The sequence below is a fragment of the Manduca sexta genome, chromosome 21 (genome assembly GCF_014839805.1).
Source record: "Manduca sexta isolate Smith_Timp_Sample1 chromosome 21, JHU_Msex_v1.0, whole genome shotgun sequence".
In the NCBI taxonomy this organism is placed as follows: Eukaryota; Metazoa; Arthropoda; class Insecta; order Lepidoptera; family Sphingidae; genus Manduca; species Manduca sexta.
Window position 1 is genome coordinate 4,588,539 of NC_051135.1, and position 26,859 is coordinate 4,615,397.

The 26,859-nt window shown below is 34.4% G+C and overlaps 2 protein-coding genes, 1 long non-coding RNA gene and 1 other non-coding gene across 4 annotated transcripts in view; 1 reads left to right on the forward strand and 3 right to left on the reverse strand.

The window, feature by feature from the left end:
* The window catches only part of LOC115450289 (neuropeptide SIFamide receptor-like), a 78,413-nt gene that overhangs the window by 19,818 nt on the left and 31,736 nt on the right, over positions 1–26,859 (forward strand).
* On the reverse strand, positions 6,235–8,426 carry LOC115450295. Its single transcript, XR_005112761.1, has 2 exons — positions 8,330–8,426; positions 6,235–6,532 (listed from the first exon to the last, which is right to left on the reverse strand). It is a non-coding gene; the product is annotated as an uncharacterized LOC115450295 (transcript).
* On the reverse strand, positions 16,319–18,870 carry LOC115450296. The gene is made up of 2 exons (XR_003939271.1): positions 18,832–18,870; positions 16,319–16,553 (listed from the first exon to the last, which is right to left on the reverse strand). It is a non-coding gene; the product is annotated as an uncharacterized LOC115450296 (long non-coding RNA).
* On the reverse strand, positions 25,718–26,709 carry LOC115450294 (cuticle protein 70, isoforms A and B). Its single transcript, XM_030178293.1, has 2 exons — positions 26,605–26,709; positions 25,718–26,160 (listed from the first exon to the last, which is right to left on the reverse strand). Exons 1-2 carry the CDS (start codon positions 26,614–26,616, stop codon positions 25,747–25,749), a joined length of 426 nt encoding a protein of 141 aa, XP_030034153.1. The 5' UTR covers positions 26,617–26,709; the 3' UTR covers positions 25,718–25,746.

A 26,859-nucleotide genomic window follows, 5' to 3' on the forward strand; every position in this document is an offset into this window, starting at 1 on the left:
TGGTAAATTTACGGCTCAGACATACTTGTTTAGCGTGAATGGGTTGGCCTTTCTCAATTAAAAAGGTCTTCACTGTGTATTTTTATTTGCTTTAATAATAAATTACACTTAGCTGAATATTAAATACCATCTCACTGCCCCTCCCACTCCTACTACTGGGCCTCCTTTACTACAGAAAGGGTTACTTCGGACACTCAGAAATCTATTATAGTAAAAAAAATCTAGAAAGCATATTTTAATTAAACAAACATTATTAGTCTCAAAAATAATAAATACGAACTTTTAGCATTTTTTATAAAGTGATCTTAAAGGCATCTAGATTTCTATATAAAAGTCTTGTTATTTACTAATTTTGCAAGTGACTTGAGTATTTTAAGAAAATGAGTGCATATTTTTCTAAAATCTTGCTCATAAATGTTGATTACGTTAAAAGTTTTAAAAAAAGCTTGTATTTAAAGTAACTAATAAACTAATTTCGAAATAGACTTTTTGACTCTGCTAGGTTAGTTTTAAATTGTTTTCACATTCATTATCTTTAGAAATTTAATTGTTTTTTTTATGTCATTTATAGATTATAATCGAACATTGGTAAGATATTTCTTTTTAGAATATGGTTATTTGTATATTGAATTCACATCGTCTGCATATTATAACGCATTGTGGAACGCGGATATGATAACGATTTTTCATTGTAATTTACAAGGCTTGGATTTAAAACAACATAATAATATCAACCATGTATTATACACTGTACCATTGCTGGGCACAGGCCTCCTCTACTACATCATATTATAGTGGTATATCAAGTCTCCAAAATATCACTTAAACATGAAACATTCTCTCAAATCTCAGCCAGAACAGATTGCGCCCCAAAACCTTCTTAACTTTCATAAAACGCATTACGCACAATCAGATAGCGTCGACAGTTGTCCCTCAACAGAGTTATGGTTTGGACCTTGAGCGAGACGCACGGGTCCTCGGAGACTCTGCAGCCATTAAAACTGATGTATGGGCATTAAGAGATTTCGGAACGGAAACTTTGTGGACCTTGAAAACAGAAGATAGCGGGTTATGAGTCGGGAGATTCAGAATGAATAGGTATTCATTGATCCAATGGTATTTTTGAAGTAGAATAAAAATCGATATGCACGTTTATATTCGGTGTCTTAAGATAGTAAGAAATCATGTAATGCCATGTATGAATTTGCAAATAATTAAATGACAATTGTAAGTTGTAATGTATTTTACTATAGACATTGTATTGTTCAAACAATAAATCGTTCCCTTTTATAATCTTTTCTGTATCAGGCATATAAAACGCAGCGTCACACTTACACCGCGTCATCGTGGGTTGAACTTGACCAGTATATTAAGGTTCCTTAGCATATTAGAAGAACTTATATAAATTGTTCATAATTGTGAATCGCTTATTTTAGTTTAACCTTATATCACAAAATTTACTTTTCCCTAGCAAGGCCTAAACTTATATTAATAAATTATTCACAGTCGGTTAACATTTTGAAAGTAAATAAATAAACGTTAGTAAAGTAAAGTTTGAAATATTGCAGATCTTGACAACTACAGAAAAGTAGATTATTTTTGTACTATTTTTTCAAACAACTGAAGAGACAGAATAATTACAGGGCATACTGAGACTTAACATCCTATGTCTCAGGATGTCGAGCACAGTTATATGCCACGCAGTAGGTGGGTATTCATTCAGAATTCAGTGTACTTATAATGTGGCAAAGAGACGACATGACTCCATCTCTTTTTATTAGTATTGGTTGAGAGACTTATTCGTGAATGACCTATTGGTCTCTCAATCAATCACAGACATCAAAATATAACGATATAGCTTACGAGTCGCTTTTTTGGGACATTCTTAAGAGGACCGTATTGTGTTGCTACTGTTTGGGCGGTCGTCTTACTTACTATCAAAGGAGCAAGATGCTAGCCTCGTCATTCAACTTCAATATAAAGATACGAATAACCTGCTCGCCTGATATTAAGCGTATGAATACTTATATTTTACTTTCGTGTCGGGGCTTTGTCTGTTCATACCACGGTGTCTAGACACTTGATATGCACAGGAGTTCCTTATTTAATTTATATGAGCACTGACAAAGGATTTTAGTTAATTCATCCCTAGGTGGGTGAACAATCTGTTTGTAGGGATATCCGTGTTTTTAGTTATATTTAAAAAGCATCGTATGAAAACAATTTTAATAGGTAACGCGGTTTCTTTTAGCAGTTTGCCATTCACAAGGAAAAAACTCGAGACGAATGGCAGAGACATCGGGAGTATTTAACAATTTAATTTATCATGTATAATGCAGCGGAATTGTTCAAAAAACTGGGTTAAATCGGCCTTGGTCCCGCGGCCGGGAGACGTGACCCTTTCGGGGAATTAAATATGCGCAGTTTCACTGCTTTTGAATGTTGAGGGTGTGTTTTTGACTGATGAAGATTTGGGACACCTTAATGGTAATGATTGATGGCATTAAATTCTAATATAAGTATGTTTGTATATTTGTTGAGAACGATAGTGAAACCATTTACACACACACACACACACACAACATCACGCATTTTATCCCCGAAGAGGTATGCAGAGAGCGCAACCAAGGGCACCCACTTTTCGCCAAGTGTGTTCCGTCCCATGATGTGATAGGGGGCGAGCCTATCGCCATATCGGGCATAAATTCCAGACTCCGGGTTGATACTGAACAGAAAAACCCAAATATCACTTTGCCCGATCCGGGATTCGAACCCAGGACCTCAGAGCGCTGCCATACCGCGCATGCAGTACAACTACGCCACCGAGGCAGTCATCAACCATTTACACTAATACAATATTTGCCTTAAAAATAATTATCAATTAAATACCTATATGCAAATAATATAATAAAAATCAATACTAACTACAAAATACAGTGATTTTCACAATACTCAAAAGAGCTGTAAATCATAATAATATTAAAATTATCAGCAATGATAAAGGCACGGGAGGCTTCCAAGAGTGTGTTAAGAGCAGCTAGCTCACGAGTGTTCGAAGATACCGCATGGGATAAATTTTGTAACGGGATTTCTTAATTTCTTTCGTGCACCAACATACAATTATGAGTTTCGCTGATATCTTTTGTGGGTTTGATAGCTACATAGGATTATTTAAATATACGCTTCTAATGATTTTTATCCCGGAATATAGTTTCATTCTGAACGATCCTGAAGGAAGAGTTAACGTTATCGCCTCTTTTAAGTCATAAAAATATGTTACTATGATCTTACGTTAACCAAATCCAAACAACAGCGTAATAAATATTCTGAAAAGTGTAGCACAGATTTTATGTTACGACTTGTATTAATGAAATCTATGTCCTAAGACTTGTCGTAACTTTAAGAACTCAAATATTATACTATATTTTGTGATTGGAGGAGTTGTCAAATTTTATAGCAAATTTACAAGCTATGAAATGACATAATATGGATTAACGATATAAAATATTTTGTTTATAGGATTTTAAAACTATTTTGTGTTTAGTGTGATAAGTTCCTCATAGTTAACAAGTTGTATATAGGTATATGCTATAATGGTAATAAATAAAAACAACATATAAAAACATCTTAAATTTATTTTTACGGGGAATTTATATCAGCAAGTCATAGTACTACGAAGGTATTAATATGCTCTTAATTTGATTATATGTCAATACATAATATTATCTTCATGGAAAGCGTCATATCAAAATGTCAGTGTGACAAAAATCAGTAACAATCACAGTGTATTGGCATACGAAACTTGGTAATATATATTGGTAATCGTTGCTATTATTTTTAGAAAGGCGCAAAGTTAGGTGAATGACCTCGTCTCGTCACAAATAAATAAAAAAGTAATATCGTAACCCTCTACCCTTAGAAGGAATTTACCCAAAACCACACTTCCCACTTCCCGGAACTGATTTTCATTTACAGACAAAAAGCAATTAATATAGGCCGTCCCCTTGTAATTATCCTTGGAGACGTCTTATTAAGGGTTTGAAAGCACGGGAAAGCCTCAAGGTTTTCCGATGAGCCCAGTCTTATGGGATTAGAAGTTGGAGAGGGCTTGTTAAGGCTTTTGAGTTTTTAAATTAAGGATGGCCTTCACGTTGAGCAAAGTAGTTTGTTGTTTTATATGAACTTTGTTTTAAAAATGTTGATAAATTTGTTTGGGCACTTTTTTAATTAATGAGACAAAAAGTACGATTCTGAACGTATTATGGAATTTAAATTCAAAATGCTAATAGTAAGTATAACATGTTTTTATTTTCAACCATACAAAACAATGTGGAACGGGTATAACGGTCTCGGGCTCAATTCCAGCTTAACTAAGTATACCCGTATTGTTAATTATGTACCTACTTCAACGATAAATGAACTGAATGTTACTGGTGGTTGGTCGCTCATATGTGAGAGTCCGTCACGAGAGTACCACCGCAATGTCTATTCCTGCCGCCAAGTAGCAGTGTGTAGTCAGATTTAAAAAAATTGTAACCAGTGTAACTACTGGACATAATAAGACTTAACATCTCATGTCTCACATGGCGAGCGCAGTGGAATACCAAACAATAATTTATAATTCAAGGTGTTGGATGGTGTTTCTATTATTTAGGGGCGGTCGTATAGCTTACCATCACGCGAATGGCAAACTCGTCTCGTCATTCAAAGTTATAAAAAATAAAGAAGAAGTCACTTGGTCATGTATTTCAGGGCTGGTAAATAACCTTGATATTACTTCGTCATAATAAAATTGCTGTAAAAAAATACGAATATTCTCAGCTTTCGTGACCTAATAATATATCTTTAACCTTTGCTAAAATCCAGACTATTCGAGTGGCTAAATTAATTAGTGTGTAAACGACATAAAGTTTTGGCAGAACGCTCACTTACAGCTAATTAATTCAATTTTCACTTAAGAGTATAGTTTATATTGTTTTAGAATAGAAATGGGGGCGTATGAGGTTTTAAGGTCCTTCGATAAGGTGTCAGTAACCTATCTCATTTATTAATGTATATTTGTATACTTACGTACCATAAATATAATCTTCAGTAATAAAGATTATTATACTTAAAAATATATACATAAATAACAAAAAAAGTAAAAGCTCTCGGGAGATACCTTGCTGAGTTATAATTTGCTGATTTGTTTGCGTTAAATATGTTATTGATGGTTTCAAAATTGGTCTTTCGTGTATAAAGGAGCATCTATTTAATTCTTTTATTATGGCCTTTTGTGTTTACTCTGCTAATATTAATCTTAAAAACATAATATAATCAAAGGCATTCGATCTGGCTTCAGTTCAATCATTGAAGTTAGATCATGTTAATTAAATACTGATTTTACATATCAATCCACATTATAGAATCAATCTGACGTTACTCACACCAAGATTATGGATTGAACTGACGTTACGCTGATTATTTAGAGGGTCATCTGAGGCAATTACTTTAGGTTTAGCGTAAATGATTGTCACTTTCATAGAGAAATATTAGATCGATAGATACAGAAGTATTTAAGATAAAATTTAAATCAAGTCGCAGACGATTCAGGTAAGGTCACTTTACCTATTGACCCACTGATAACCTACTGTCAGAACAATTGTGACGTTCAATCTTCAAATAAACGATATCTGATGGATTCAAATGCAATATACAAGTGTCAAAGAAAAACGAGCGTTCAATTCAAAGTAGAATTAGGCTCTAAATCAAGTGGACTCTTCGAGATATTTATAGCTTCAATCAGTACAGCGCCATCTATTACCACTAGACAGAACTACTCTTAAAGTCAAACTCCCGTGAATCGCAGTAACTCTTTTTCATCTAAAAATAAATGAAATGGCTACTTTTTGTTTAAAAGCCGTCTGTTAAACGAGTGGTAAAGATTTTAACCCGAGTCGTTGACGTCTGAACGGATCATTCTTTTGAAATCCTTATAATATAGCCTCAGTCCTGCTTTGATAAGAAAAAATCTCGTTTCAATGAGTTATAAGTTTTGTCAGAGTTTGTTTCCTCTTAAGGGCTAATTAAATCTGATACACTAGATATGTAGAAACCATAATGCCTTTTAAATAACACGGCTATGAATATTTTTGAAACTGGTACATAATAATGATGCATATTAAATATCTACTGCTGCTGTTTGTTCAGAAATAAACAAATCAAATAACACGTAAATAAAATAAAACCAGAAAATATTAAAAATACATTTATTCACATCCAATTCATATATAAATTAAAATTTCATTTACAACCATTTATGAGTATCCTTACTATCCCTAATGATGTACGAGGATGGGGGAATGCTTTACAACTGGTGACTAGGAGCTGCATGTACCAGGCTCGCAGTGTGCACGACAGGTGCTGCGTGGACGATGGGCGCGGCGTGCAGGACCGGGGCGGGGTGAACGACCGCGCTGTGCACCACTGGATGGGCCACCACTGGGGCGATGACGCCTGCGTGGCTCATGGCGATCAGGGCGAGGAATACTGCCTGGAGAGAGACAAAATCATATAACAATCACTGATACTCACAATAAAACGCTTGTGCAATTTTAAGTATGAAAATGTTTTAATCCTACAGTCATATGATAAAAAAATATTATTGCGGCATATAAATTTTCCTACGGATTCAATTCTCTAGACCCTTTTCATAATCGTCCCTCTGCTGATGCAATGAAACTGCGAATATTCCAATAGTTTTTAGTGTTTAAATCCAAATTCTATCTGAAGTTGCTACTGTTTTCGTTTTTTGATTGCTTATAATAAAGAAATGATTATGTAAATAATAAATATTTTTATTTACTCGTTGTTATCATACTTCGAAACTATGCATTTTACGGTCACTAAAATCACAAAGCTCTAAAATAATCATGTAAAAAGTTAAGAGTTTTTATTAAAATGAAACAGATTATCCGAAATATAACTTAACACTTGAAATTTAAATATTTTCTGCTTTTTAAACGAGACACTTTTTTGTTCTAATAAAAGTTTGCTCTTTAAATTTCGATCAGAATAATTTTGTACTTTGTTTTTAACTAGATAAGTATTTTCATTATATGATAATGATTGTTGAAATACTTTTTTTACAACTGAACGTGGCGAGCAGTTCGTTTGCTTGATTCATCGAGCAATATAGCTTTCAAGCTATGACTACCTATAAATACTACTAAAGCCAACCAAGTTTTTAATAACGAAATTGTAAGGCAATGCACCCCGTTGGACATCCTGAGAAATTAGGTATTAAGCCTTAATATTATGTTCAATTGCTCTGATAACAATGTAGTTCAAAAAACATGCTGCTTAACGGCAAAACAGACAAATCAATGAAAAGTATATTTTTTTTTGTTCCTTTCGCTTCCATAAACATATTTGGTATACTTTCTAATTTTCGAAATAAGAAACCTCATAAATCTAACAAAATTCAACTGTTCTTTTGACTCGAACTACATTTTTGAAGTTATCTTTGATCCTCCTTAATAACTTAAGGAAACTCAAATATAAAATACAACATCCAACGAAAGTTGTTTATAATATTTAATTTATAAGTCCGTAATGAAATCTTATTATGTCGGGGAATGTTATTGGCAGACTTTCCAATATAATTATAAAGCTCGCCTCGAGGCTTTGCGATTCTGAAATTATTTTGTAATACATTGTCATAAGCTGTAGATTCATTGGGTTAGTGGCGTCATACTTATACAATGCGTGAAGTTCAGTTTCAGAAGATTTGTGATTCTAATAAAAACTTTTTAACAAAACATTAAACCGTCTTCAAAAACCACTATAAACCAAAAAAATAATTAAACATTACCTATATACTGATTACCATTTTTAGAGTCAGTGCCTAATAATAATTAACAGAATATAATTCACACTTTAAATTTTCTACGATCAAGTAATCCAAACTGATTCAGGACTTGGTCCCTTGCATGCCAAATTTCATCCAAATTCATGATACAGCAAGAAAGTTTTTTGTTTGTCGTAGGACGTATTGTATATCCTCCCGAATAGCGACCACCGCACACGAGGTGTTAAAACCCTCCATAGTGGCCCACGTAATTGTATCGCGTTCCGGGATCTGCCTGTATATATCCAGTAACTGGTCGGCATAATTGTGTCGACTGACGAGGGTAATCATCTCCCATCAGTCGACATTCTATAGGACTCCTCTACACTTACCAAAAGATACAGTGGTGTCACTTTGCTGTGCATAAAAAAAGTGTCTGCGTTTCTTAGAAAAAACTTCACTAATATTATAATTTATATTAGTAGGATTTAAAAAACTTACCAGTTTAAACATCGTGACGTTTTGTATGTTGTGTATCGGTCGGTGCTGCACGAGCGTGTACTCAGATCGTCTAGATCTAGTCCTTTTATAGGTCTAAGTCCTACGGTCTAGGCTATGCATCTACTTGTAATAAATCTACCCATTAGGCAATAATGCAACTTGAGAGAATTGTGTTACAATGTATTTAGCAAACAACTGTGTTTCAGTTGTTCATGTTTTGATCCTTATGTGTATAATAATAAGGTTGACTGGTTTATGTTGTGTTTTTTGCCTACTCTGAAGTTAGTAGCTTCCACTGACTTTGACTGCTAGACCAAAACTACCCAACGATAATCCGCAAAAGTTCATGAACCGGCTAAATAAAACTGGACCAACTGGGAATCAAACCTCGATACTCAAAGATCACAACAAATATATTTAATCTAAAAATGTTATTCACATAGAATTAAAATAGCATTGAATCCCGATTCACTGCGGTATTCAAATCAGAATCATCGAGAGCTTCGAGAGAGCCCAATTAGACCAGATTAAAGGATGTTGTTTGTTCGATTTTTTTATTACCATTTTAGCCCGAAGATTGTATCAAGTGTTTTTATTTTTTATATTACAAAAGGATTTATGTTTTTAGCTATAAAGATTATATCTTCTAAGTCTCTTGAAGGAGATTACAATGCTTAGTCAATTACAGCCGCCAAGCGAGAGGGTGCAATCATGTGTATTCTGGTTTGAAGGAATTGTAGCTGAGTAATGTTTTGCGGAGCAGTGTCATAAATAATATTAAAATATACTTTCTAAGTCTTAGCTTAAATATTCGCACGTCTCGTTATTGACAAAAAAGGCTTACACATATAAAATATATTCTTATTAAAATAACAAACATTCATAATTCTACGCTTAAGGCCTGTCTTAGGTATAACAAGCGATTATATTTTGCCAAGCAGTATTATTCATATTATACTATTGTAATCTGGTTTGAAAGACATTAATTAAAGCCACTGTAATTATGTGATTTTTGAGATTTAACATCGTATGTCTGCTGGTTGTTCAACCACTAAAAGACAAACACCTCACCACACCAGGATCACAGGTAGATAGCGACCACTGTACACAAGCTGTTAAAAATCCGCCATAGTGGCCCACGTAAGTGTGTCGTGTTCCATGTTCAGCCTGTGTAAATCCGGTTTCAAAAGGCTGGCATAATTGTGTCGACAATCGGCGTAATTATCTCTTGACAGTCGACATTGTAATGGACCCCACTAGGTGACTTTGTCGGGTTCCCCAATATTTGTTTTTTCACAAATTATAACGTTGTGCGTTGTTACTCAAAATATCTGAGTAGTGTTACTATTATTTTGGATACTTGTGACACTTACTAGTAGGTGGACAGTTTACGAATCATGCAATTTAATTGCATAAAATAACTAACTCTGTGTAAAAAGCAGACGTCTTAAATCCCATCAACACCAGCTACTTAAAATAGCATTTTATCCCCTTATTTGTAAAATCTTTATGAAAATGGAAGGATTTCAGGCATTTTCCTTTCGTTCCCTTTTATTTTTATAACTGAATCATATTAGCTTCCGTCTCGTTCAGTCATGCGGAAAGGTCTCTCCAAAGGTCCTTCACATTACACACATATATTATGCGCATTTTTGTCTGCTTGTGAAAAAAATATATGCATAAATATAGTATCACCTTTTTCCTTTTCAGCGGTAGGCAGAGGTGTATCACCAACTAATATAGTCAGCTTTGTTAATTTCTATGTAATAGGAGACTTGCTTAGTATTTACCAGGCAGAATTCTAGACTTCAAGCAGGTATACCTAATACATTTGTCGGACCGGTCGAGATCTTTTTTCGCCTTTATCACCCGGTTTATTCTTCTTCTTTTATATTTTTCGATATTGCAAGTAGCTCCGCGAGCGAACGTGTATAAACGGGCCGTTCGCAAGAATCTCATAAATTCGTTTCGCCCTCCCCGAATATTCTCACCAGTTGAACAAAAAACAGATGTTGCTCAAATGTTTTTATTTGTGAAATATTGTGTTTATGCTCCCTTTGTTTATTAAGGTTATTTAGGTCTCACAAGGTGGTTTTAGCAAAGACTACATTGCGCGAATGTGCAATTCAAATATCTCTGACATTGAGACGTGGTATCGATGGTCGAATCAATATCGATCTGGTTTGTTGCTTTTCACTCTCTGCTTAAACATATCTAATGTAGGTAAGTAGTACCACGCATGCGAGTGCAACTGTTTCACATATTAATGGTGACGCGAGTAATGAAAATATGTTTCATTAAGTGGCACTTCCCCAATCGAGCCGATTTATTACTGTTCTCTTCCCAACTTCTCTAGAAGCTGTATTATTGTAAAATGTAGGTAGATATTTTAACTTTGACTTTGCGGATGACCAACACCTCAGTCCCCCCCGTAACCATGAAGGCTGCAAAGTCTTTGAAACGTCGGGTGAAAACAATAAAATCCAGAAATTGTTTAATTTTAATGTCTAACATTCTCTTAAATTAGAAATCATTATTCACGGTAAATTTAAAATGCTCCACATAATTCTACCAACATAAACATTCTTCATGTTCAGTCATGAGAAATATGTAAACCGGAAATCTAAGAAAGACATTTCCTCTATTTATTAACCTTGATTACATCGAATGCAAATGATATAGGAAAAATAAGAAATATGACCTGTCGGTGTTGTGAAATCTGTCTACTTACACGCGATTAATATTAGCCAATGTTTCTGTTAGCACTTGTCGAGTAACGGATTGATGATACTAATATTTGTTAAGAAAACAATCACGTAAGACAGTCCTGAATTGTGTCACTTTATTTGTTTTCCTAAGAAATAAAGTCCAATTTCGCATCGAAAATATTTTATTGCTAGCATCCGAATTTATTCATTTATTTGTAACAATCGTCCAAATTTTTTTGTGTTCATAATATTAACAGGAGAGTAATTTAACAAGATAAATTTATATACCACGTAAAACAGTCCATAAATCGAATCCACGACCCATCGACTCTCAGTTGGTTATAACAACGTTGCTATAGGTCAAGTGCGACACGTTTTTTATGCCACATTAATATGAATACCGCAAGTGTTGACGAGGCTGTTTAACGAGTATTTTTATAGCATAAGGCCGACAGAGCAAGTGGGTCATGATGGTAAGTGGTCACCATCATGAATATTCGCAATGCCAGCTTAAATGGTGATAAATGTGACCACTTTTTGAGAGTTTTGAATTCCTACCACACTGTAAAAATAATACTATTTGCATTGATGTCATTTCTTCGTTAAGACAAAATATCACCATAGAAAGCAAATACTTTTAGAATAACACAACTCTGATACCTTTGAAAGAAAAGGCCCTTTAAAAGGCCTGTGTCAGTAAGTACCGATAAAAGAACATACAGGACTTAAACATTTCGAACCCACGAACTGTTTTCGAGACGACTCACTCGAAACACCACGGCGTGACAGCTATATCTATAAAATGACAAATGTTTTATTTAATTAGAATTACGCAAAATAATCTTGGGTTACAGATTGTGAGGACAGCTTGTGCCGCAAATATTTTAAACAATCTAGATTATTGCGATGACATCTAGATTAACGTTTCTGACATAGTTATGATTTATTATCGTGCTGTTTACTTTGTCAATGTCAATGGTGTGGCCGATGGCGATAACTGATGACCTACCAATGGCGAAGGGCGACTTTTTCGAAAAGGAACCCGACACAACATATAGGTACTAATATGCATTAAAGCTGTCTGCAAATTGTTTTAATGATCATTAAATTTAACATAAATTCTGAAAGCCAAGCCGGCGGGAATTGGCTTATATGGACACAAGTGGTCCTCCCTTAAATATACAATAGTTGCCTGAAATCAGTTCCTGTCCGATATGGTTATAGGCGTTCTCTCCACCACGTAATGTATCGAAAAAGGCATCACATGAGAAAGTATTACTCCTTCGTGGATGACAGCGTCATAATACTGTTTAACAAACGGCTATATAGGGAGAGCTAACAGCGTTCAGGCCGAAATTACACTAATAGTTTTACTTACAAAAAAAAAATCGCAAAATATGCTTAGTTACGTCTTGACTAGTCTGCTCTTAAATTTTGAATCACCGGTGTTGTTTAATTTTGACAGCTATTTAAGCAATGCTTAACCATCTCTTAACACTAAAACAAGTTTATAAGTAAAATTTTTGGTAATCAGTGACAAAGCAATTGTTTAAAACATAAGACGAGTTTATAAGTATTTATTTTTATATGAAAATGAAGTTCAACAAATTGACAAAAGTCGTAGAACAAGTATTGTTTATGATGTTAGCTATCAAGTGCTGCGAGGTTGCTGTTGTTTTTCAAATAACCCTGTGTATTGAAATTGTAGTAAATTAAGATATGTCTGTATTGGCATATCTTCGTCCTTTAGATATTATGTAAATAACGTCTGCTCAAACCGCGCGTAAATCAGATTATTATCTCAAATCAGAGCTGTGGTTACAATGTCTATTACCTATGACCCAGTGAGTCGATACACCGACCTTAAAGCATTACGTCTTTATAGACAACTAGGTTTCTCACACGACTTTGTCTGCAAGGTCGGTATTAGGTTAAAAAAAAGTTATTACACTCGTACTAGTAGCGTTTGCTCTGTATCATCATCATCATCATCATCAGCCCTGTATTCCATACTGCCCACTGCTGGGCACGGGCCTCCTCTACTACTGAGTTTGCTCTGTATGAGGAATCAAATTTAATCTCTCATATGTGAGAGTAGGTACCACCGCAATGTCTATTTCTGCTTCCAAGCAGTAATGTGTAGTCACAGTTGTGTTCCGCTTTGAAGAACATTGTAGCTAGTGTAACTACTAATAAGACTTAACATCTCATGTCTCAGGATGGCGAGCGCAGTGGAATACCAAACAATACTTGGTAATTCAAGGTGTTCGATGGTGATTCTACTGTTTATGGGCAGTTGTATCGCTTACCATGAGATATTTATGTGTGATTTTTTATATTATTTACTTATACAAAAATCGGACCTATTGGGTTTACACAATTATTTTACATACGCAAAGTGTCAAAGGTACATACATAGGTACAAAAAGGTTTGCTTTCATTTACTATAGGTACCTAGATTAGTGTTATAATGTTATAATAATGGAGTTTTACAGTCATATTATTTTCGAGTCAAATGTAATTATTATTATTTATTGTGCCTTAAAGTTATCAATACGGAATTCGTCCATTGAATGTAAAGCTTTTGTATAATATTCAAATAATATAAATAGTTAAATAAGAGTATTAATATGTTCTAAGACTTGCTTAAAAAAATGTTTCACACAAGAAAGGTTAAATCGATATTAAAACACGTAATATATGGTTTTTAAGAATACTGCGTGCTTCGAATTATATGAAAATAACTTGCGATTTATGTTCAAATTTAAATAAAAGGTTTTCAATAATTCGCTGCTTAGTTCGCGTTGGAGTATGTTCACATGGGCATATCGCTAATAAATTTAATACAAACTAATTAATACAATCAAAAACGTTAAAAGATGTCGTTAAATGGAACTTCGGTCCTTCCATTTCATCCCAAACAACTAGACCCAGGTGATATTATCAAAAATTGTAGACATCAAATATACTTAGTTGGCGCATTATTGCCGAACACACAAACCTACTAAATATATTAAATTCGGTGTCAAGACCTCAGTGCGTGACCTTATGATACATAGACTGTTGCTCCCGAGCATCCCCAGGGACTCGAGAATGCGAAGGAACGCACCAGCTGTTTCTACGCATGCAATAAATAAAATAAAATTAATTCATACGTTATTCTGTTGAAAATTAAACGTTTATTGTTCCGTTTACAAATAATTAAAATAGCATTAGTAATTTAAAATTTGGAATGTAAATTAGTGGTTTTTGTTCTTTTAATTTTAATGAATAATAATGTTCATACGCGATTCGTGTTTATTGTACGATGGTTATATTTTTTCTAGATTTTTTATTTATTTTCCAATTAGAAGTAAAAGAAGAATAGCGTTTGCATCGTACGTAATTTTTTAAGGCGTACGTCAATGAAAAGGTATACGTTTTATAGAACAATTCAACTAGTATATATTTTTACCTACAGATCATATCTTCTACAGATTTTTTATTATACGCGATAGCCTAGTTGGTTGTGGAACGGACTACATAGACTAATGTCCGCAGGTTCAATCACCAAGGGCACCTCTGAATTTTCAAAAATAATGTGTGTATTATATTATTATCGCTTGCTTTAACGGTGAAGGAAAACATCGTCAGGAAACCTGCATATCTAAGAAATTCTCTATAGGAATTTTGAGGGTGTATGAAGTCTACCGATCCGCACTAGTCCAGCGTGGTGAACTAAGGCCTAATCCCTTGCAGTAGTAGAAGAGGCCCGTGCCTAGCATTGGGACAGAATATAATACACGGCTCATATTATTATCATAATTTATACACAGAATCTTTATTAACTTTAACAATTGAAACGTCAAGTGTTTTTGTCCACTTCTCAGCCCTTAATATTTTACGAGTTGTCACCAACCAGCCGGTAACTAAATCAAACTCTCGCTCATTGTATACATTAAAATACCCGGGTTAACAAACTTTGCTTATGAAGTTGTTCAAGAGGGAGCTGTTTGGATTTGGAATCTAGAGATAAACGCTTAGATTGGCAAAGTATGGTTCAGTTAACAGGTAGAAATTGTAGAAGAAACGAATAATATTTATATTGACATAATACTATTGAACATAGCTATATTATATAAGCTCTGTTTTTTTATATTATGAGAAATATTTGACGTTACCACACACACACAACATCACGCATTTATCCCGGATGGGGTATGTAGAGGCGCAATCAAGGCACCCATTTTTCACCAAGTGTGTTCCGTCCCATGATGTGATGGGGGCGAGCCTATCGCCATATAAGGCACAAATTCCAGACTCCGGACTGATACTGAGCAGAAAAACCCAAATATCACTTTGCTCAATCCGGAATTCAAACCTAGGACCTCAGAGCGCTGTCGTACCGCGCATGCAGTACAACTACGCCACCAAGGCAGGCGTAGGCGCTGACGTTACCCGTTTCAAAATTTACTCGTCCCAAAGCTGGGCATACCTTTCTTATGTCACGATTTAAGATAATTTCAGCTATAATCCATAATATGTAACTAGGGCATCCATTTACTTACCAGAGACCACTTTGATCAGGTAATTTTAGGCTGAACATATCGAAAATTATTTGTTACAAAAGAGAAATGGAGTACATAATTGTAACATCGAAATCCACTTACCAAATTAACACATCGCAAGTAAAGGATCTTGTATGTGTCAAACAGAAAGTAAAATATTTTGTCTCACTGTTACGAATGAGGTAAACATCCCCAGGACTTAGAGGAGTGACCTAATTCATCTAAACAAAGTATACTTAATCAATCATGTGGTTTGGATATTTGTTGGCGTATTTTCTGTTGTATTATTTGTTCAGAATATTGTTGGAACAAAGGTTTGCGGACTGTAGGATGTAATCTGGGAATTACTTTGACCTTTTGTTATCGCGATAGACCTAAGCCTTACCATGGTGGTAGTTGGCTCTTGTTTGGTTCTAATAAAGGATTATCTCGTTTAAGATAATTCTTAATTACACTAATAGATATTTTTGAACACTGAATAATTTAGAGGGTATAATTTGATCTTTTAAATTTTATAGTTCACCAACTCTAGATCTAAGACATTTTATTTGCGATTTCGCGATGTGCCATTTCGTTGAATAAGTACAGGTTTTAGGTCTTATCATTATGTACTTTATAAATCTTCATTGTCACCTTCTTAATTCTGTATCAGTGGGGAAATTATGTTTTGATTCGAGGTTCCAAAGGTTTTTGTACCTCTGCCCACACATAATACTACAAATAAAATACAAAAATATTCAAACCATTTTATTTACCAAAAATGTGATAAGTTTTAACTTTGTGCTTGACGATTGGCACTGGATGTACTGCATGCGTCACAGGCACTGCATATACACTGTGTACTGGGGTATGCACTGCATGGACTACTGGCACAGTATGTACCACTGGAGCTACTGCTACTGGGTGGTATCCTGTATGGATGTGAAGTCCTGGAAATGCTGATGATGCTGCTATGCACAATGCTACCATCTGGAACAAAAAACAAGGGGCTATGTTGATATTACCGCTAAGATGTTGATCAGGAATTTTCTTCTATATGAAGTTTAGCAATCGATGTGGTATTTGTTTCTGTTTTGCGTTTTGCTTTTGCGCTACAATATTTAGGTAGGAATATGAAGTGAAACTTATTTGACATGACGAATTTGAAGATATTGTAGTTATAGATTGTAAGGAGACTAATAATAAAATAATAATAATGTTAGCCTTGTATTATATTCTATTCCACTGCTAGGCACGGGCCTTCTCTACTACTGAGAGGGATTAGGCCTTAGTCCACCACGCTGGCCTGGTGCGGATTCGTAGACTTCACACACCCTCAAAATTCCTATAGAGAAATTCTCAGGTATGCAAATTTCTTCACTATATTTTCCTTAACTGTTAAACCAAGCGATAATTCACAAAGAATACACAAATCATTTTAGAAAAGTCAGAGGTGTGAACCCTTGGGATTGGAACCTGCGGACATTCGTTTCGGCAGTCCGTTTCACACCCAACAACCTATCGCCAGCTATCGCCGCCATTTAAGGAGACTAAATAATGTTTAATAAGGATGACGAGCAGTACAGTACCATGGATGCGTTCGGCATGGTGTAAACATCATTTTTACGAAGTTTCTAATGTTCATTGACAGTTGTGACGTTTATAGTGACTCCGTGGTCTCATCTGTTTCGTTATTCCAGTTTATCAGGTCATATTTTTTAAATTTAAATACAGCCTGTGTCGTATTTGGTATTAGTTTTAGTTGAAGAAGACACAACGGGTTGTTTATAAGTAATCAATCACCAAGGTATACTCATTTTAAATTCTCCCCGATGGTTTAATAAACGGCTTTCGATTTGTTTAGTCCATTTAAATGTATTTGATTCATTCGTTTACGTCATGAGCAGTCTAAAATATATTTTTATAGTTGACTTATTCTAGCTTAGAGGTGTACAATAAATTAGGTTTTTTGTAAAATCAAACTTATTGCTTAATGGTGCGTGTAAAAGGATAAAATGAATGCTTCGGTTGCATGGGATCTACTTGGACTGCTAATCGCGAGATTGTGGGTTCGATTTCTAGAATAACAAATGTTTTTTTTTAGATGTAATAAAATATTTAAGTTACATGTGTTGGAATTTGTGGCAAATATAATAAAATTATTAATTAATACATGCTGCATCCCTCCAAGAATAAATACGTATTTATATTATAAAGTTAGTTTTAGTTCTGTATTATTAGTTCCTGATTTATTTATTTGAGCAAATATTCCAACTGTAAATATAGACCAAACAAAAGATATTAATGCTACTAATTAATGCTTAAATTATTATATTATTATATCTGATATTATTATATCTGGTTTATTAAAACAGATAAAGACGCGCTTAAATGCAGCAAAATCAAGATTTTCGGGAATCGTGTACTTTAACAAACAATTATGCGCTTTAAAGATACAGAGGGCGCGCGCATCAAAACGCACGTATTTTTCGCCTCTGTAATACCTTTTGCGAATAAGTCATTATGTCTAGAGTAATCCATTTTATATGCCATGGTAAAAAAGGAAACCAATGAATGAAGATTGTACCTGTATATTTATTGTAATTTATTTATTAGCATTAACCAGATACTCTTACGGGTCAGGAAGTAAAATCGTAGTCAATAGACGATCAGTGACCCTGTCATAAATATTAGGAAGCATGAACAAAATATATGAAAATATTATAATAAATAAAACTTGGTGGAATAAAACATAATATGTGAGAGTTCTCAAGAATTTTAAAACCAGTAATATTTTTTTACGGTTGGCCTTCTGTCTGACGTCATCTTTTTTTTCTGTTACCCTCCTGAGTACCGCGCTTTCGAACGAATCCTTTTGAATAAGAAAGTTATTCGTAAACTGGGATTCGAACCCAATCCCTTCCAAGACACTGTCCATATACAGTGACACTAGATTAGATCATGATATTATTTCAAACACAGCGACTTATATCAACGTTTGAAAGCCAATCATATCTAAGCGGCAATCCGTAAACTTTTGAGCGATTGAATATTATGAATTTAATAAACAAATTATTAACAATTAAACTGTTTACTTTATGAAGATATAGTCTAATGATATTAAAATTTTTCTAGAGCTACTAAATCTAGATCAAACGATGCAGAAAAATCAAGCGAATCCAAATGTGTAGCTCATTTTAGGTACATTTGTCGCTTGGATAGCCTTTTAAGTGTCGAAATGTCTTAAAATTATGCTAAAAATACTCACCAAGACAATAATTCGGGCCATGTTGCCGCACGACTATACGTGGCCGCTGTAAGGCGTTGTATTTATAGTGTTTCCCATAACCTGAAGCCAGATGGACAATCGTTGATGTCGCAATGTCTACATTGTCCCTTATGCCACGTATTAATTAGTAGTTCTCATGGAAGTTAGGGTCTGTGCAGATGACCTTAGGCTATTGATTATCTAGTTATATCTGTCTCTTAATTCCTCAATTTAGTATATAGTAATTTTTTCGATTTGATAATGCGGTGTTGTATTTCGATGAATTGTGAAGTTACGCCTCTACTTACTCCCTTGTAGATACAGACATATACATGCATGTATGTGAGTTGTCGAGATGGTTATAGTTAAATTTGTTGTAATTTTATGTAAGATCAAAGCTCTGGTGTGTTGAATGAAATTTTAATATAGAACAAAAATTACATTAGAATTATTATTATATGGAACTATGTGCTTGATCATCTGAGAAGTTCTGTATGGGAATTACGAAGGTGTGTGAAGTCTACCAATCCGCACTAGGCCAGCGTGGTGGACTAAGGCCTAATCCCTCTCAGTAGTAGAGGAGGCCCGTGCTCAGCAGTGGGCAAGTATATAATACAGGGCTGATATTATTATTTATTATTATTATTATGTGCTTGATACTAATTTTAATTATTTTTTTATAACATTACGCGTCATGTAGTGTTGCGACTCTTAAAACCAATAATGACAGATGCATTCAGTAACAACTGACATCAAGAATAGAATAACTGGTTTTCAGAAAAATTACATTATCTTTGAAATTAAACTATTTTTCGGATTTTATCACGGTTTTTATATTTTAATTCTCTATTGAGGTTTCAAAGACTTTGGTAGCCTTCATGGTCACGGGGCGGACTGATCGTTTTATTTACTCCGCTACTTGAAAAGTCTTCTTCTATTTTTTTTATTGTTATGTGGAATTATGATATTAATAATATTCAGTTATATTAATTAATTATTTTATATTGACATTTAATTATTTTAAAAGATTTTTGTTTTGTATTAAGTAATGTCAAATTATAAGAGAAAATGTATTCCGTTTATAGAGATAATATTTACATAATAAACACATTAAAAGCATTATGTCGCAAGGCATACGCATTTTCAAAGTAAATTTTAATTGAGGTTACTAACAAAATTATTAAACTCACTTCACTTTCAAAGTCAAGGATAAACCAGTTTAAAATGGCCTATCTTTATTACTCTTGCGAATGAGATTAGTATTAAATTCTATAAAGCGAAGGTCAAGTGTAACCAGTCTTCTTCCCCGGCGGCTTGTCCCGATTTGATAAAGTCAATGTCGTGGCGACGAGGCTGCGCAGAATGCGGTCACGCGCGGGGCTTGTATCTTGTACTGGCGGGCACAACATAGTTATTTTATTTTATTCAAAAGGAACAGAAAAAAGTTACATATTAAATAAGTAAAGGGGAAAATTACACATGTTTGAAAATTACACGAGTTTTGGAAACGACAGACTAAAGACGTCAGACAGAAAAAATATAAAAATGCAATTAATATGAAAAGCAAAGTTTTATTTTGTAACAAATCCCACATTATATTCAATAATTTAACAAGTCAGTTTTTATTTGAGTGAATGTAAAGAAATAAAGCAGTGATTAATCAAATCTTACTTCTTACTACTATAAATAGGAAAGTTTATAGAAATCATTGGATGTTTGTGTGTTTGTTAGAAGTAAACGCAGAAACCAGTGAACGGATTTGCATGAAATTTTGCACTTATATAGATCATATCCTAGATTAGATAGATACATATACTATGTTATATCCCGGTAAATTGCTCCCATGGGAAATAATAAACTTTGTATTCTTATTTTGAAATAGATGGCGTTGATGTCGTAGAGTGTTAATGACGTTTGTAGCGGGAAAGGCTTTACACGCGGACGAAGCCGCGCCAACACCTAGTAAATTATAAAATCTTGACGTGGTGTTTTAGCGGGCTAGAATAATAACTTAGGGAATTCATTAAAGAAAAGAGCTTGTTATTCATATAGACTCAAAGTGCTGTCACTCATCATCTTACTTACAAGTGTTTGAATGAACTGACATAGCCTCGAATATGGAAATTTAAACAAATAAAATACCATGTTACCACTTTTCTCGCTAACTATACAACACCTCAGCTATTCCTAGTGTAGGATTTATCGGATGCTAGCAATTTTCTGGCATTGCATATCGATTCGCATGCACTAGAAAGAGCACCGTGCCATTATGGGAAAAACGTGTGCATAAATGGAAAACTATTATAGTTTTTCTAATTGTTTATCCTTATGTATGCAATGCAGACATATTCGGATCTGTGATAAATAATCAATGTTAATTTACACGCCATATTAAAGAACTAAGACGCCGCGCAAACGTTAACTTATACCATTCACTCCAAATGTTTGACGTTGTTCTTTCTCGTATAATTGAAACTGACTGCCATTCTTATTGCTAAATCCGAGATTTGCTTCGACTTTTATAATTTCGCCAATATATGAAGGCAGCCATCAGATACATAATATTGTAATATATAAAGCTATATACCGAAAAATTAAGGGATTATCAGATCTTCATTTATGAAAACAGGCCGACACAATTCTCACGGCTCATAAGGGATATGTCTTATAGTTAAAGATATCCTAATTCTTTGCTACAACCCAGAAGGTCCGGTGAGGTAAAGTTGTCAAATTGACGTGCTGAAATAAAACAATATATCAATATTCAGCTTGCAATGAAGTACACGAATAATTTCACATTTATTTTTATTCTAAGTCCAATTTATTTTATGGCATATAAAATTGACAACATTTACGACAATCAATAAAACATAATGTACTCTTACAGAGCGATATTACGAGCTCTATAAATAGAAAACAAGAGATATCGTAATAATTTCACACAAAATAATATGTCAATGAAATAAATATAAAACATAATATTATGTAAATACTTTTTATATTTGTACGCCACTAAGGAATTTTAATATAAAAAATTGGTAGTAGAGAAGATTCAGATTTTTTTTTAATAGGTATATGAATTTAAAAATAAATTATTACATTTAGTCACAAAAATAAACGTTCAAAATAAAAATTATGTCAATTTACTACAATGTATTCAACCAGTTGAGTTTATAAAAAAATAAATACAAGAAAAAACGACCATAATAATACAAAATTATCAAATTAAGAGCTATGCTTTGTTTTTTATATGTATATTAATCAGGTCCAACACACTGCAGCAATTACTTGAAACCTGCTTACCCAAGATAAACAGAGCTTCCAGAACATTCTAGATACTTTTCCCATCCATTCTCAGCCCCAACACATTTAATATGTATGAACACATATTAGAAGAACAAATATGTTTACATGTTCACGTAAATACTTTTAGCATAAACTTACTTAAATCATTTCGCTTTCAAATATCATTAACAACATTTTTGAATCATTAAGTTTTTGTCCAATCATTTTGTTCAATCATTAAGTGTTAAAAAATCGGTTCCCCAATTTTATATACAAAATTTTGCGTACACTCAAAGCAGATACGAAGTATGTACAGTGCTGAATCCAGGCAGTATCGGGTGGTTGACGTGGGAGACAGCCACGAAGAGTGGGGGGTGCAGCGGCGCGTGGTACGCGAAGTATGGGAACACTACGATAGGCGATGATGACGACACTGCCAGGAGAGTCAGGAATACTATCTGGAATGAGATATTTTGGAATAGAAATGGTGGATCAGTTGGTGAAGAAATTAGATATTGAAAAAGTACTTTTTAGTAACGTTCACGTTACTAAAATGTGGACTGTATCTTTAATCACACCTTGAGAATTTTAATTGACTCTATAATCCGCAACATTTGAAAATTTACAAACTATCAAATGCGCTATGTCGACTTTCGTATAAATTTATTTACCATTGCACTGTGACTATAAATAAAATAAAATGTCTCACTTAAAATATCGCAGACATACGAATCGAAAACAACATTTTCCAACACATTTACTAGTACAAAAACAGCACTTACCAATTTAATCATCTTTCCCACAACCAAAATCAATCCCATAGACTGGCGTCCCCATGACGATCGATTCTATATATATCATCAGCAATTTTCGTAGTTCATTCCCACTCTGTCCCACAAATGGTTCGGAATGCGCTTTGAGCATCAAACGGGATGCCACCGGCGTTTAGTGCCGTCGGAATGTCGGGTAAATGGGCTAATTACTGACACTATATTATAATTGCACGAATTATGGCAATTATGCATTTTGGTACACATTCCAGAATGATATAATTCGCAGGAGGTCGCTGAATGCAGGCCGCTTCCAATAGGTCGATTTGGAAATCTTTGGGGGAGGCTCATGTTTAGCAGTGGACATCCTGCGGCTGATGATGATTATACTTTGCAGTGTATTCATTTTACTAAAGCATCGGATTATGCGCTATAAAAAAAATACTAGATAATGCCCACAATAGTACAGGTATTTTTGTGGACGCAAGTTTTCGTTTTGAAGTTAGATTTTGTAAAAGGAAAATATCTCGGTAGTTCTCAGTACCCTATACCTTATGTAATACTGCTATTCGTTTTTGTAAACATACTTTAACCTTTGCTGTTTCATATTGAAAGTCGTATTATACTAGACGCAATACATTACTTACATCGTATCATTTATTTTGTAGTTGTATTACGGTACGATTACAGTGCTGAGTTTAGGGTTCGATACCCGGATTGGCAAAAGTGATATTGCATTTTTTAACTCGGTATTAGCCCGGAGTCTGGAATTCGTCACCAACATGGCGATAGATTCGCCCCCTATCACATTTTGGAATAAAAAACACACACAAAAAAGGTATGACTATGTGTGTGTGTTCGAAAAAATAATAATATCAGCCCTGTATTATATATTTGCCCACTGCTGAGCACGGGCCTCCTCTACTACTGAGATGGAGGGGGGGGGGGAACTATATATTTTTGATATAAAAATACACCTAACTTATATTTTGAGATTAATATTTTTCTAGTAACCTCACATAGACGCATTTACCTGATAAATTCCTATATGTTTATCGTTCTTTAAATTCTTTATTTGAAGCGCATATCCACTGCAGTATTGAGAAACAGATACTTGATGAAAGAGAATCCCAAAAATCTAGGTAACATTAGTGTTTACTAAGAGCACTAAGATTAGTACTTCACGTGGCACGCGATGTCGCTGTTTATGTCAGTTCACGTGCTTAAATCTAGTGCTTGTTAAATGGAAGGCCATTTATACTACTTACTAACAAGATGTAGTAACTCGCGCAAAACAGAGATCGACCGGTGATATGTATACATACATTGTTATCCATAAAGGGGTAAGCAGAAGCGGAACTAAAGCATGCAATTTACGCCATGTGTCTGCCGTCCTATTGTGAAATAATTGGTGAGCTTTTCACTACATCGCCTATTATGATGCATTATGGTTTCTGACAAACTCTTTGAATACCATGAAATACCCATCGATGTATATTATGTACTACGTAACGTGGCGTTCCGAACGCTCACTATGTTCGACTCAACTGTATTGCAATCCGTACACCTGACTAGTATAGTTTCAACATTTACAGCCTGTGGCGCTTATAATATACGAATTCGAATCTAAACCTGGATGTGAATAAAAATTGTTAGTCAAGTAAGTAAAATTATTTGTTGTTCAAATTGGTTATAATAGTGACGTTTTGGCCATTTTACTTATACTCTATTTAAAGCGCTTTAGTACTGTATGTTTAAAGTTTGGTAAGACGACGATTGATGTTTTAGCGCTGCAGCAAACTTTAGTTCTAACTCCAAAATTTGAATAAACAGTTTATATGGACGTTCGTGTCTATAGAATATAAGTCAATGGAAATACTTAATTAAAAGTCATTGCAAAAGATGGCACAGTTGACCAGAATTTACCGAATAAAGAATTTCTTTGTAAGGAAACTTGAATTACGAGTAATTGCAATTTTGTTCTCGTTTAATCGATTTATTATCGAGTGATGTCATAAAAATTCCATGCGTGCCCAGAATAAATGATGAAAGTTTTTAGTATTTTTTTCTTATTTTAAGTTGAGCAAAACATGTAGGTATTTAGTAAGCTGAGATATTTGTTTTATCGGTTTCTATCGTGGAATGGTATTATTTTCATTCTAATCAGTTTAGTTTGCAAAACAAATGAACATAGAATTTTACAAATCAAAAACAGTTCGATTCATCCTAAATTCGAAGGTCTTTATCAAAGAGGAATGGTATTATTATTGTTCTAATCAGTTTTAGTTTGCAAAACAAATGAACATAGAATTTGACATATTCAAAGCAGTCTGATTCATCCTAGATTTGAATGGTGTTTAGTATGGCGACAAGCTTGAATCTATCTGTGTCACACGGTACCCAATATACCGTCGGAGATCCGTGGGTATATGTATTTCACGTCTTCCGAACCCTTTGCTACCTACTGAAGTTATAGTATGTATATACCACGGCTACTGTTAAACGAAGCAGAAGAGGTATGATATTCATTTACAATGATATTATATACACATATATTGATGTAATTATAATTTGTATTGTATGTATTTAGATATTTATAATATTACGTATTTTATATATGTTTATTTGTATATTTAATATCAAGTTACTTTGATGTACCTACCTAATTTATTTATGTACGACCCTAAGGTGGACTAGTAGAGAAAGATTTTTTGCATTAAGTCCGCCGATACACTTGTATATAAAGTGCAAATAAAGAATTAAATAAAAAAAATATTTTCACATTTTAAACATCATAGCGATAACTGAAGTCAAGCAATAAAAAACACAAATAGGGGGTTTTTATAATTTATTTAAAGCCTCAATGAACGGCGACCAAGGGAACAGCCTTGACAACCGGTGAGTGGTGGACGACCGAGGAACTGTGAGCCACTGCGGAGGGAGCGGTCTTCACAACAACTGGGGCGTGGACAGCGTGAACCACGGGCACGGCGTGGACAACAGGGGCAGCGTGGACGACCGGGGCGGCCTTCACAACAACGGGGGCAGCGACAACTGGCGCGTGGACAGCGTGGACGGCGTGGACAACCGGGCTACCATGGTTGACGACCTGGCTGCTCTTGGTGATGGTGGTCTTGGCGGCGACCACGGGTACGGCATGTACGACTGGGGCGGCGTGCACCACTGGGGCGGAGTGGACAGCGACCACGGGTGCGTGGGCGACCAGGAGGCCGGGTGCGGCGGCGGCGCAAGCCAGGAGGGCGGTGAAGGCGACCTTGAATTAGAGAAAAATATTATTCCTAAAGTTATTATTAAAAATGCCTTACCTATTAATAAAGAAAGATATGAAAAAATATATATTTAATACAAAATAAGAATAGGTCATGAACCTAAAATTATAGAAAGACATTTTTTTTTTCAAATAATCCATTAATTACAAATAAAAGCTTGACCCCAAATTATGGTTATTGCATGAAAAACTAGATCAACAGATCCTTTAGTTCTTCGATCCCAAAATACATTTTATTATTACTACAAACATTGATTACAATTAAAAATTTGATCTTGCAACACTCATAATATGTGTCATTGAAAACGCCGTTAGTAAGTTGATAAATTGCAAATAACTTTCCAAACTTTATTAACATTAAAATTCTAAAATTTTATTGAATTTTTTAAGTTAGATATCTAATTCCCAAAATATATTTTGGTAACTTACGAAGGTCTGCATGGTTGTTTAACAGAAGACAAATGTTATCTAAATAAGAACGGGCACAGCGCGGCTTTTATACCAACCCACAGCCGAAATACTACGTACGATGCATGCAATAACTGTGTACTTGACTGTTATGATTTACACTGAGGTCAGAGGTTTGGAGGTGGTAGTGAATTTTTACTGTTTATAAACTTTACAGGTAGATCAAAATTAGTAGTCTTAATTGATAAAATAAGAGAAAGAAACAACCTTACAATT